Genomic DNA, 14,210 nt, shown 5'->3' with positions numbered 1-14,210 from the left:
TGCATTTTTTGAAATGTTTTTTTGTACATATACTCCTTAAGCCAACATCAAGGCACTCTTCTCTGCTGTATGGAAATAGGTTAGCCTCGCTTTTTATATAAAAGGAACAACCTCCTCCCCCTCCACTCCTTACAGCAGGCATAACTCCGTTTTGACTCACTTGTTTTAAGTCGTAATATATATTGGAAGTCTCACTTTCACTTGTACATTTTTATTATTCACTATTATCTATATTATTACTATTATTGATATTATTACCGATAGAATGGCTGCTTTGACTCTGTTAGCTTCACAGCAGCAACCATCAGCTCCATAAAGTGTCACAATGATTCTTCACATTAATCTTTGACTAGAATGACATGGAGAACATTTTGGTGCTCTTGGTTTTCTCTTTATTCAGATGCCATGGAGCGCATGTAAGCTGGAGGGGGGAAAAAAACATAGTTTTCATCCTTTATATAGGCTGTAACATATTCTTGACCCTGTTTTTGTTGATAAGATTATTATTACTTGTAATTGGTTGCTTTGGTGGTGTTTATGGATTAATATATTTTTTAAAACCTTTAAAGGGATTTAATAATAGAAGCAAACTGAAACGCCATGATATCGTTCCATTCTGTGGTCATTTACGTCTCATTGTGTCCCGGTGTAATACCTGATTCATACTTGGATGCGCGGATTGCGCGCGTGTGTCGTGCACAAAAAAATAGCCGATCTACGAGCTCACTGTGCGACACTTTGAGACTTGTAAATCGGCTATTTTCGGGTGTGCGACACCCACGCCCCCCAACTAGGTGTAGAGCTCTGTCGGCCACTCGTTCTAGCGCAGCCCCACCTCGTGACATTGAATGGCCAACACTAGGAAGGATCGGCTGTGATCGTTCCCTCATTGCCTCTTAATGCAGTATCTACTCTTACTACTCTGTCTAACTGCTGAATGTCTTCACTGTCTGCAACATTGGTAGGACATTCCTATTTCCTCCTCATGCATGCCATCCGCTGTGTACGTCTGTCGTGGCACCTTGTGTCCTTTGGTGAGAATTTGCTTCACAGATGTGTCCGACAATGCCTGGTGGATCTCCCGTGCATGTGTCTTGTCCGTTTCCCCCACCTGTTGTGGCACTTAACAAAGTTCAGCCTAACTTATACCTCGTCATATATGGCCCAACGAAAATACCCGATTTCAAGTTTTAAAGGGGTAACGCATCAGTGATGAGTCATCACTCTGTACAACAAAGTCTCAATTAGGCTTAAAACTCAAGCGACATGGATTCACGACGTGTTGTTCGCTGTGTATGCCAAGCTGTTGATACGTGTTTGTTACGGGGGGTTGATTTTAATGTGCGGCCACACGCACACATGTACAGTTGAGCATATCTCATGTCAGGTAAACCAGTGTCCTTGTGATGCCGGAACATTTCCCCTCTGATGTGTGTGTGGTGTGAAAACTGGAGTGTTCTGGCAATCCAGCTGTTCAGACACGCCACCAACAGTGAAACCTTTGTTCAAATGAAGGCTATGTTACTTTACACTATGCTAACTTATGTTTTGAAATAGACTAGTACTACTACAAAACCTCTTTCTTTAGATACAGTTTCTTAGATTAATTATTTCTTCAGAGTGTAATATATACTATGAAGTCAACATGCACATTTTAATCTTGTTTCCTTCGGAGCATGTTTGCTTTGTATTTCCCTTTACTTGTTGGGGCCCTCTGTTTTCTTAGGGTATAGGGCGTGTGTGGCGGGAATGGCTTTATTTTTTTGTATTTTTTCTTCCTTTTTGGCAAGGTTTTATTTCATTTCGCTTTTCGATTCTCTAATGGTATGTAGACGTGTTTCACTAACATCTGAGCTCTGTTTGTTAGCTATGACCTTTAGTTCATATTTTGGAGCTTTTGGAAAGGTGTTGCAAGGAAAGAAAATAAGAAAAAAACCCTATGTGGTCCCTGTACTGATGTCAAAGTGAAATTAATAAAAACATGTCAAAGGACCTATGGTTTTGTGTTTTGTTCCCTCCAGTGCACTAACTGGGCAAGATAAATGAAACCTCAAAGCCATGATTTTTCATGTTAAAGTATATATCGAAGAATTGATTAACCGGCGACTCACGTCTGTGCAACCACACTCAGAATTCCCCAGAATTACACCTTTCTAGTTGTAAATGTATTAAATAAATGTTGCACTCATTTCTTTTTACTTTTGTCTGTAAAATATTTATTTGTACACCTTTTTTTATTTTATTAGATATTAGTCGAGAGACAGGAAAAATAAAGGACATTAGATGTGTGTGGGAGGCCTTCCCAAGTTCCACCTGAACACATCACTGTAACTACAGAGTGAAACCTTAGGAAGGCTATAGGCCCTGGTGTCATGGTTTTACATAAGAGGTCATGAGGTCCAAATTGCTGATTGCTGCTCCTGAATGTTATCGTCGCCTTAGTGTTTCGCGCAAAAGTAGCAGAAATAACCAATCTACAAGTTCATAGTGCATGATCGCACTATGGACTTGTGAGCTTGTAGATGGGCTATTTGCCTATAATGACAAAATGGGGATGCCAGTTGAACGTGGTTAAGTCTGTGGATTTTATAATAAATACTAACCAGTTACCAATGAAAAATATTAACAAGAGCATGTTACTAAATTACTACTTTGTATCCATTGGAACAATATTGCAGGTTCTTTTTTCAATTACCTGAAAGAACCATTCTGAACTTTCTGCTGACAGCGATGATGTGACACGTCCGGCGACTGACTGAGCCACCACAGCGCCCCGAGATTATGTATTCAAATAAGATTTGAGTTGCATGTCTGCTGCCAGTTGCAGGACGGGAATGGTGTTTTCAGTAGAGAGGATTAACACGTTCCAATTTTAGACAGCCACCATGTTGGAAGAATCATGAACTATTAAAGGTCATGCTGTAGACATGACAACTCAATTTGTGCATACGTGTTGTTGCGTAATAGAATCAGTGGTCCGTGGATAAATATGGAAATATTCCTCTTAACATTTCATTGGGCATGGGTAAAGCAAAGGGGGATGGGTTGTTAGATTGCCAGTCTAACAAGGATCCTCAGATTCCATAGTTCATACACTATTCTTTAAAGGAGAATTCCATGCTAGAAGGCTTTCTTACCTTATTTGTAGTCGTTACGTCCCCACCAAAGAGGTCCAGGTGTTATTTTGTGCAAAAACTCCTTTTTGGCTATTTCCCCTACCATAAGCCCTAAATGAATTACATTGCATTGAATGGGGCTATGGGGTGTTGTGCTAATTAGCTTATTTTCTTGTTTTTATATATATATCCTCTCTTCATAGTTAAATAATATCCCAAGCGGCACACTTTACTACTTATTTCGATGGACATAGCCCCATTCAATTCATTTCATTTTTAGGGCTTATGGTCGGGCAAATAGCCAATAAGGAGTTTTTGCACAAAAATAACACCTGGACCTCTTTGGTGGGGACGTAACAAATACAAAGAAAGGTAAGAAAGCATTCTAGCATGGAATTCTCCTTTAACAATGAATATCGGGGGACCAGGGTTTTGTGGACGAGCCCCGAACTCAGTTCTGCCCTGTACAGTACAAAAAACCTCACCGCGGTCCGCACACAGAAATACAAATGTATATATACTGCACACATACAAGCTCAATCTGTTGTTTATTACAGGGATCATTGAGGAGAAAATGCTTATGTCATGAAATGCTTCATCATGTACAGGATCGTGATAAATAAGCGCAAGTAGATAAGTGAAAAGCATGAGCAGAAATAAGTAAAGGAGTGACGATCCGACAATGAACTAGGAGCCATCACATCTCATCCTGTGTAAGTTACTTATGCGACAAGTACCTCCTTGGGGATGTTTTTAACGTGCCTCCCCACCAGACACTTTCAAACAGCATACGTATGCACAAAAGTGAACATGTTCAAATTGTAGCAAACTATTTTAATCGTTCATTCAGCTGTAATTTACTTCAGGTTTTAAATTAAGTGCTGGTTAGAAAATATTTTAAGAGTCTGATACAAGAGCCATTATTTCTTAGACTGCATACTCCATGTCTTACTTCTACTGGCACAGTGTGGTAGAGCACCTTTTTTTAGAAGAGGATTTGTGTGGGCACTGGGCAGTCTTTTTGTTTTACTATGTAAAAAAAAACACTTCTCAGTCTCAAAAGATGCAGTTTGGACACACGCAAATTACAGTGATTTTCCTGTTAATGTTCCAGGGTAAATTTCATATTCAATTTGATGTTTCAATCCAACAGCTTTTAGAACATTATCAACAGCCTATAACTGTTACTTAAAGAAAGGATCCTTGAATGAGAGTAGGAACAGAAAACGGCTAATCCCTGAGTTGTGCATTTTGTCGAGTGAATAAGTCAAACTTCTGCGGCCAAGTTATTTGGCAGAAAGTGGTCATTTAAGTCATTTTGAAGGTATTCTTGTTTTGTTGCATAACATTTGGAACAATGGGTGAGACAGATACATAGCATGTAAACTGCTGACAAAACAAATGAAACTGAATAAATGGTTTCACTGTGATTAACGTGAAATGAACTGTTAATCCAGCCGTGAGCGACGAACGTCCTGACAATCGTGCACGAATGTAGAGTTCCATGCAAAACGGCATCTGGCATCACTTCTTCAACAAAGTAGAAAAGTTGGGCATAGCTACAAACTTTTGTATAAACCAGGATGCATAAAAGTGCATGTATTAAAGAAAGAAATATTACAAATGTCCACATATTTACATAGATTTCTTGTGCCAGCTTTTAGCTAGGATGAACTATGACAGTTGGGAATGGATGCAGGCCAGTGTAGCAACAACCATGGCATGGTGCATATTACACACCGACAAATTACCTCATTCAAACGCATGAAAATAAAGGGAAGGCCGTTTCCCCTGTTGTAAACAAAGATTAAAATGAAGAGTTTAAATCACCAACTGCATTGTGGCATTCATTGTCTTAAGCAATAAACTTCAAAAACACACTTTCATTCAATTATCTCTACACAGAAGGAAAGCTAAGGATTTAGTCTTTTTTCTTTTGTGGACAAAAAGTGCTGCGTTGCCTTCAGACTCATCTTAAACCAAACATCACGTCGGCCTTGCCAAACGCCTCTTGTTCTAAGTTCCTGAGATCAGACTTGCAGGCCTTGGTCACAATCAACCCACCTGTGTTCGTCTCCCTTACACAAGAACCTGAAAAGATCGTAGGTATAACCTGGATGGCTTGAGATTAACTTTACCTTCAGCTACCTTCAGCTAGCCTACAATGCTCTAGTCTAGAGCAATGTAACTCAACCAGTGTGTCAGTAAAAAAAAAAAAAAAAGTGTACATTAATAGAACTATATTATTTTAATCATCGCTGTTGGGCAGAAACCGTTTCTCAATATTTAATATAATCGTTTGTATTTTCATAAATGAACCCCCAATGTTATACTTCATTGTATGACAACGGCATGCAAAAGTAGAGACAATAGCCGATCTACATGCTCACAATGTATGAGCTTGTGAATCTGCCATTTTCTCCATTTTTGAAAATGCTCGGCAGGACGGCAGGTTGAAAGTGGTTAAGTCTGTTTGTGGATTGTGGGTATTATAAACATTTAACCAATGAAAAGTATTAACAAGAGCTTGAAATAATAACTACGGTACATTAGATCCATATTTGGAACACAGGTTATTTTTTTACATGTCCTGAAAAGTACGGTTTCTGCCTGACAGTTACGATACATTCCACAATGCTAAGTTCAGATTGCAGTAACAAAACAGGTTGAGAGGCGCTGCTCAACATCTCACTTGGCCTGTGCCTCAGCAACACGCTCGGATCAAGACAGACCAAGCACGGTCATTTCTGAGCAGGAGCCACAGAAGGGAGCAAGAGAGGCCTTGCCACCTCCTAAAGCCTAATTTAACCCATTCTGAACGGGCACCCATTTTGGTGTTAGCATCATGTTATGCTTTAGCTATTGAAAAATAGCAGATCTACAAGCTCATAGCGCGCCACCGAGTGGCGCGCTACGAGCTTGTAGGTCTGCTATTTTTTTTTTAATCGAAGAACGACTGACATTTTTAGAATCTGATCTCAGGTCAGAATGGGTTCATCAGACCAGTGTGTGTCCAGTGGAAACCTCGTATGAATCTGATCTCAGGTCAGAATGGGTTAAACGGCATCGTACGATGGCATCACTCGCCGAAAACAACAGATTTTCAGTGTCAAATCTGACTTAAGTGCCGAATTCCCCCGGTGTCTCCCCCGGTGCAGAATTGTACAATTGCCCCGGGGGGGTCTGCTCCGGTGCAGCGCTGCACAATTGCCCCATGGTCTGCCCCAGGGTCTGCTCCAATTGCCCCAGGGTCTGCTCCAATTGCCCCAGGGTCTGTTCCGGCGCAGTATACCCGTGGTCATGGGAGGAGAAGCAGTCGTCGGAGTGGATGAAGTGCAGGGCGGTCTGGTTGTAGCTCTGCAGAGCTTGCTGCTTCTCATCCGGGCCAAAGTACAGGGAATGGGGGTGGACCTGCTGGATGTGCCTCTTGATGGTGCTGACCTTCAGCGTGGCCAGGGTGGCCCCACACACCATGCAGATGAGCCCGTGTCGGCGGCAGTCGTAGTCCATGAGGAAGTCCATGCGCCAGCGGACCTGGTAGTTGCGCCGCTGGTCTTTCCCGGGGTAGTGGCTGTGGCGTGCCGGCGCGGCGGCCCCTTCCTTCGCTTTGCCCTTTTCTCCACTCGCACTATCCTCCTCCTCCTCCCCCTCCTCCCTTTTCACCATTTTGCCGGGTGTCTCTGCGTTTCGGGAGCCCTGCTCCTTAATCTCTCCTGCTGCGTCAAAAGCTGCGGTTTCACTCTGGGTGACCTCTGCGAACGTGGGGGAAGGGCGAGTGTTATCAGGGACCACTACTGTTAACAGCTGAATCAAGTAAAGATCCCTTTAGTTTCACACACTTGCTCATTTACTAGGCCAACAGTTAAGAATGGCCCTGGGCAAAGCTGCCCTCTTTCTGTCACATGCAGCTAAATCACTCTGAAAATAGTACCTAGTAGCATTGAGCTGTTAAAATGCTACCAGGTAGGGCTGTCTTCGACTAAATATAATCTTAGTTGACTAATAAATAATGGTCTGTAGGAATGTTGACTAATTAGTTATACCTGGTGTCCCTATTTTGGGCACATTGTCTAAATTCAGAATTTTGGAAATTATTAAAATCGCCAGTCTACAAGCCGTTTACAGCCCTTCCCCACAAGCTGTACTGTTTACACTTTACAGCTTGTAGACTGACAGATGTGCTACAAGAGATGTGCTCGTAATAAAGATATAAATAAAATACAACACAAATGATTTATTCAGCATGGAAAAAAAGCATACAAATAGAGTAACCAACTAACAAAGTCAGTCTTGATTGAGTAAGGCAAACTGATTATTCGACTGTGAGGGGGGGGACAGCCCTTCTACCCAGTTCTTACCTTGTTTGATCTGTGTGCCGTCTGCGGGGTAATATTTGGTCCAGGCCGCGGCCATGGCCTCCCGTTCTTGCCTAGTCAGGGTGATGGTCTCCGGGTGAATGTTCTGGATGTGGGTGCGGAAGGTGCAGACCTTGGCCTCGGGCAGGACCTGGGAGCAGACCATGCAATAGGTCCCGCGGCCCTGGGGTCCGTACGCCACCATATAGTCAAGCCGCAGCCGCCAGGGGTTGCCTCCGAGCAGGCGCCTCTTCCGGGGCTTGGGAGATTTCAGTTTGCGGAGAGGCTGGGGTCCCTGTTCCGCCGCGGGTCTGATGCCGGTCATGCCGTCCTCGCCTATGAGGCCAGTGTCCTGAGTTAAGGCGCCGTCTTCCCCGAGCGGGTGCAGGGCAGAGTTCATCCGGAGGCCCTCCATGTCGTTGAGAGCAGGATAAAGGTGCACCCCGGCGTCGCCGGTGTCTTTGGTGTTGGACTCTGACTTGATGAAGTCGTCCGATTCTTCTGATATGGGGATATTGATCAAGATTAGTACGAGCAGATATATAATGACAGATGTCATGGAACATCGTTTCTATCATTCTGTACGTGTTCTTGTATATTATGTAGTGTACTGATTGATTGATTGATTGAAATATTTATTAACAGTTTGTAGAATTTACAGTACATTTTAAGCACAAACTCAATACAAAGACTGTTAACTGTGAGTGGACGACCCAATTAAGCATTACACTTGTTTACAACAGGGTCCACATTGTTCAATTCATCAAAACATTTAGAGACATACAAATAGACACTAAAGAACAGAAAAGGAATTCATCATAACATGAACATGTCAACACATCATGTAGATAGCATGTAAACGTTCACCTATAATGACGTCCCTCTCAAATTGAGAGGAATGCAACACCAAAAGCGGGAACCCCTTTTGGTGTTAGCAAACTTAGCATTATGTTATGCTTTAGCTATTGGGGAAAATAGCAGATCTACAAGCTCATAGCGCGCCACCGAGTGGCGCGCTACGAGCTTTCACGAGCTTTATTTTTGAAAAGTCGAAGAACGACTGACATAGAAACATAGCTCTTTCAGAAAACTGTCATTTTCAAACAGACATTTTTAGGCAAGCTAACCTCTACTCTAATTCGTGACATAAAATTGTTACAGGCTGCTAACGTCTGTCTGGGAAGCAAGAAAACAAAATATGCTTCTTGAGTGCAGCTGTTATGAGGGGACTGTGTCAGCAGCATTAGTCTGTTATCACATCTTAGAATTTAAGTGGAAATACAGTTCCTTCCAGACAATATCTCCCGTTTCCTGTCAACCTCCACTGTTCCATCGAAATAAAGGCGGAAAACCCCCCAAAATGTACATAGAAAAGAAACAATATTATCTTAGTAAATATAGCCGAATATCAAATTAACTTTTACGAGCTTTATTTTTGAAAAATCGAACGAACGACTGACATAGAAACATAGCTTTTTCAGAAAACTGTCATTTTCCAAACAGACATTTTTTAGAATCTGATCTCAGGTCAAAATGGGTTCCCCTGTAATCTCACCGTGAGTCTGGGCCCAGGCCTGCAGGATGCAGTGCTTCTCCTCTGAGCTGTACACCAGAGAGTTGGGGTGGGTGTCCAGCACGTGGCTCTTGATGTGGTCCAGGTGGAGCGAGGGCAGCTGGGCGCCGCACACCATGCACACCAGGCGCCCCGGCTCGGCCTCGTACTCCATCAGGAACTCCTGGCGGAACCAGGCGTGCAGCGAGTCGTTCAGGTAGCGCTCCAGGGTCTGGGCCGAGGGGCCCGGCGCCGGGGCCTCCTCCTCGTTGGGTTGCGGCGGGGGGTGGTGGTCCTCCCCAGCTCCCACCATGGAGGCGGGGGACATGCTGGGAGGCTGTGGGTGGTGGTGCTGGGGAGTCATGGCGTCGAGGTGCTCTGCAGAGAGAGCGAGGGCAGCACGTCATTTGAATATAGTTAAATTGTACACAAAAACCTGTATGACTTACAATGTGGCACCTGCGACACAGTCGCTATACATGTTTCTTTTATTCAAAAAATGAAATGTTATAGTGACTGTTTCCCCTTTTTTTTTTGCCAAACTTCATTCATTGTTAGTTTCTCTAATCTGAAACGGTTCCCCTTTTTTGTTTTCGCCTTTTCCCAAAGTCAGCAGTTAATTTCCTCTGTGTGCTGTGGTTCCTGTTGTGACCAACCCCAACTGTTGTCCCAGGAAAGGGTGTAAATAGCCTTGAGAACCAACAGTTCCCGAGCCATGTGGTCCATAGTTCAGGGTCTACAGTATCTCCTGTGTCCTTTGCGTGACTATGGCGTGATGTACAAATACACCCCCTGGACATGACGCTAGTACAGTTTAACCCATTCTGACCGGGCACCCATTTTGGTGTCGGCATCATGTTATGCTTTAGCTATTTAAAAATAGCAGATCTACAAGCTCATATCGCGCCACCGAGTGGCGCGATACGAGCTTGTAGGTCTGCTATTTTTGAAAAATCGAAGAGCGACTGACATTTTTAGAATCTGATCTCAGGTCAGAATGGGTTCATAAGACCAGTATGTGTCCGGCGGAAACCTCGTATGAATCTGATCTCAGGTCAGAATGGGATAAAGAAGGGACTTACCCCCATGATGAGTGCCAAGCAGAGGGGCATTGGGTACAGTCTTTGGTATGACTCGGCCGGGGGTTGAACGTGGACTGCCCATAACTATGACGTCCCATTACTCCGAACCAGTGGCTTCGCGTGCGGTTAGGGTTAGTAATTCCGCACGAGTCGGACCAACTGAATAATGAGCCGTCGGACTAATGACACGGCACCGATTGAACGTCGTTGAACCTCCCAATCTCATGGTGGACTCACAACTTAAAGGGACACTTCACCCTTTTTGCAAAAAAAATATATGTTAATGACGTTTAGAAGCTTTAGATCACTTTCCTGGGGGTATTTATGTGTGTAATATGTGGTTTTAGATATTTTAGATTGTAGCAGTGAGCCTGTTATCTCTGATGTCATGGACACTGGTCTCACTACCTTCCTGGACTACTATTCCCATAATTCTTTGGTGCACTGCTCCTCCTTGTGGATAGGGGGAGAGCTGTCTTACTGAGACAACATGTAGTCCAGGAAGGAAGTGAGCCCAGTGTCCATGACATCAGAGACAACAGGCTCACTGCTACAATCTAAAATATCTAAAACCACATATTACACACATAAAGACCCCCAGGAAAGTGTTCTAAAGCTTCTAAACGTCATTAACATATATGTTTTTGCAAAAAGGGTGAAGTGTCCCTTTAAGGCCACTGAGCTGGTGGGTGTAAGTATACTACATGTCTCCTCTGATACACATGGAGTCATTACCTTCTTAAAACCCGACAGTGAGGAGTTTCACTGGGGGAGCTTAACACACATGGAGGTTCATCCTCTCTCCCCCAGATTTACCCCCTGAAGAACACATACCCCAATCAACCTGCAGTGTGAACACTGCAAACTGTGTTTGTTTGTTGAAGCACGCAGCCAAGCCAGAGGCAAGCTATAACCTCTACTCTAATTCGTGACATAAAATTGTTACAGGCTGCTAACGTCTGTCTGGGAAGCAAGAAAACAAAATATGCTTCTTGAGCGCAGCTGTTATGAGGGGACTGTGTCAGCAGCATTATAGTCTGTTATCACATCTTAGAATTGAAGTGGAAATACAGTTCCTCCCCCCCCCCCCCCCCCCCCCCCCCCCCAATTTGAAACCCTTTTAAAAACAATATTATGGGGTTGCCGATGGCTGAGTGGTTAAGGCACATACTACCACATATAGGCCCTGGGGCCGCCAGACAGCGAGTCCCAGGCCCAGTGGACAGACCTCACCAGACAATATCTCCCGTTTCCTGTCAATCTCCACTGTTCCATCGAAAAATAAAGGCGGAAAACCCCCCAAAATGTACATAGAAAAGAAACAATATTATCTTAGTAAATATAGCCGAATAATCAAATTAATTCATAGTGTATACAAGTAATCATATATTTTTATGGTGATGTGATGATATAACTGTTATTGCCATTTATGTGTAAAGAGTCTACCTTAACGTCCAGGCTGCATCCCTCCCACCCCTACACAACATCAGCACTGGAGCACTGAGTCATCGTCCTCTCCCACATAATGGCAGAGAGACAGCCCTTCCTCAAGCACCATCTTATCATGAGGTAGCCTCATACTGCCACCAAGTGTGAGATGCTGAAAATTCCCCCGCCTATCAATAGCTACGCTGCCTCCCCCACAAGGCCGCCTATACGCCACTGTTTCTCAATGTGGGGTCTGGGGACCCTCAGAAGTCCTTGGATTTCTAGGGGGTCCCCAGCTAAATGACTGATAGTTAGGAGAACCAAAAGGTTCACATACGGTCTTTACAGTCTATTCGGCGTCTCCGAGATAAAACGTGATGGGCAAATGGGCATCTGGCCTAACATTAAACATGCAGTAAACAGTAAACATGCAGTAATCCTGGTATCTATACTGCCTCCGCCTGGTGAGGGAAAGGAACTGGTTGGAATGTTCCTTCCACACATTACTTCCTCCTGGGGAAACTCCCCCCTGTCAGGTGATAAGAAGCGGCCTCCTGCTCACTCCTCATGCATCGAAGGAAGCATGAGCTCAATTCGGGGCCCTCCCCAGGTTGGCAGAGGGAAAGTAGCGCCCAGGATTACAGTTTAGGCCAGGGGGGTCCAAAGCTTTTTTCAAAAGGGAGCCATAATATGATAATACCCATACATCCAAACAGAAAAGTCCTATCTGATTGTGTTAAAATTAAACAACATTAAACTCACTTTACCACTTGACTTGCCACTATCACTTTATCCATGTGCATACCCTCTATTCAGATATGAAGCTGCCGGCCTTATAAAATGTGTCCCAGGGCCACATTTGGCCCTGGGACACATTATTATTATCGTGGGATAAGGTTTTTAAGTAAAAAAGAGAGAGAGAGAGAGAGAATGAGAATGACTGGCCTATATACCCACCAGTGGGGTGCTGCAGGGCAGAGTCTAGCAGTTGGTCTTCCGTCAGAGGAGGGGGCTCGTCCGTCGTGGGGGAGCCGAACGGCCTCTGGCCGCCCCCCTCCAGGCTCAGGTGGCTCTCCCAGCCCGAGCGGATCACCTCCTTGTCGGCGGCGCTCCACAGCAGCGAGTCCGGGTGCTTCTGCCGGATGTGCCTCTTGATGGTGCTGAGCTTGAGCGTGGCCAGGGAGCTGCCGCACACCATGCAGATCATGCCGTGGCGGCGCGGGTCAAAGTCCATCAGGTACTCGCTCCGCCAGTACTCGTGGTAGTAGCGGCGGTGGTCGCGGCCCGGGATGCGGCTGAGGCCCGGCCGCGACGCCCGCTGGACCCGGGGCTTCCGGCCCGAGGGCCCGGCGATGGCGGACAGGAGAAGGGGCTGGTCGGGGTCCTCCGTGACGCTCCAGTAGCTGGTCTGTGGAGAGCTGATGGGCGTGACCATGTCACCGTGGGAGTCATCCTCCTCCACGTGGCCATTGGTGAGACCTTCCTCCTCTAGTGGGACAAGGGGAAACAACGGGCAATGTTGATATTATACGGCAGTTTGTAAACATGTGTGATGTGTCCACAATCCTCAGGGCACAGTAGCCTATACACATCTGACCAAAACATGCACAGGATTGTCAATGCACTGTATTAACAGTGTAATAACCTGCCAATGAATGCATACTTCAATAGCGTTTACAATTAATCAAGGAAGCAATAGTATAGGGAATTAGATGTGTGGACATGTTGAGATGTGCAATATAATTTAGTTCTTAGTATATTCGGACTGTTTCCGCGTACATTGTAGCCAAGGGGCGGGGACTCGCCGCTGGTTTCCGCTGGGTGGCGACTGTGCATCACCGTCAGCCTGCCAGCACGCTATTTAGCCTTTGTTTATAGGAGCCACTGAGACAAGGGGCCATGCTGTTACATGCCATTGTCCGTGACACGGATTAACTCTGTGACAATGGCTGTCGGGCGGTCGTCGTGGCTTTGACACCGACTCCGGGCTCCCAAAAAAAAAAAGCCCAAAAAAAACACGCACATGTATTTTTATTACACAGTATTCTTTTACCTCCTGCGGAACAGTGTCCCAAGTCAATCTCCTCTTGCGTCGCTTCCTCCTCTCCGCTTATTATTAATGAGACCAGATCTGTCTGCTCAGCACACTGTGGGTCCACGGGCTCGCTGCTAGTACTGTCCCCCGTCTCTTTCTCTTCCATATCCTGGGCGAGCAGCGTTGCTCACTGTGTTTGATTGCGCCTTCAATTCGCCTTCACAGAGCAGCGGCGGCGAGCGGGGAGAGCATGTTGGAAGGAACATTCGGCGGGGGCTATACTAGCCTTGCATGCGTTTCTCGCAGCAGGCAGGCGGACTGGTGGACCGTCCCCACCACCACACCACACCGTGCTGTGTTGTATAGTGTGTGCCCCTCTCGTCCCCCCCAGCCCAGCCAGCCAGCCAGCCAGCCCCAGCCGCCCCGCTCCTCTCCTCTGGAGCCAACTTAACTTTTCATATGGATCGACACACCGCGGGTCTCTCAGTCGCTCTCCTTGTCCGTGTGTACGTCCGGGGTCCAGCGGGTGTGGGGCTCTTCTTGTTTGTGTGGAGGTTGGTTTTCTAAAGCGGGCCTCTCTCCAGTAATGTATTTTAAGGCTCTGCTTGTCTTCAGGGTGGGGAGCCGTACTAGGGGCCCCTG

The 14,210-nt window shown here is 45.4% G+C and overlaps 1 protein-coding gene across 1 annotated transcript; it reads right to left on the bottom strand.

The window, feature by feature from the left end:
- Positions 1 to 6,075: 6,075 nt before the first annotated feature.
- zfta (zinc finger translocation associated) lies at positions 6,076 to 14,019 on the bottom strand. Its single transcript, XM_083789242.1, has 5 exons — positions 13,587 to 14,019; positions 12,491 to 13,021; positions 9,027 to 9,401; positions 7,475 to 7,972; positions 6,076 to 6,868 (listed from the first exon to the last, which is right to left on the bottom strand). Exons 1-5 carry the CDS (start codon positions 13,732 to 13,734, stop codon positions 6,237 to 6,239), a joined length of 2,184 nt encoding a protein of 727 aa, XP_083645368.1. The 5' UTR covers positions 13,735 to 14,019; the 3' UTR covers positions 6,076 to 6,236.
- Between the last annotated feature and the right edge of the window lie 191 nt (positions 14,020 to 14,210).

This window comes from Protomyctophum parallelum (genome assembly GCF_964188405.1).
Source record: "Protomyctophum parallelum genome assembly, chromosome: 18".
NCBI lineage: Eukaryota > Metazoa > Chordata > Actinopteri > Myctophiformes > Myctophidae > Protomyctophum > Protomyctophum parallelum.
The sequence above is the reverse complement of the archived record's forward strand: the minus strand, read 5'-3'. Positions and strand labels throughout refer to the sequence as shown.

Coding starts and splice junctions, on each gene's coding strand:
- zfta (XM_083789242.1), bottom strand. CDS start 13,734: ATGGAAGAGAAAGAGACGGGGGACAGTACTAGCAGCGAGCCCGTGGAC. Junction 13,022..13,586: donor GGGACACTGTTCCGCAGGAG/GTAAAAGAATAC, acceptor TTGTCCCACTAG/AGGAGGAAGGTCTCACCAAT. Junction 6,869..7,474: donor CGGCACACAGATCAAACAAG/GTAAGAACTGGG, acceptor CCACGTTCGCAG/AGGTCACCCAGAGTGAAACC.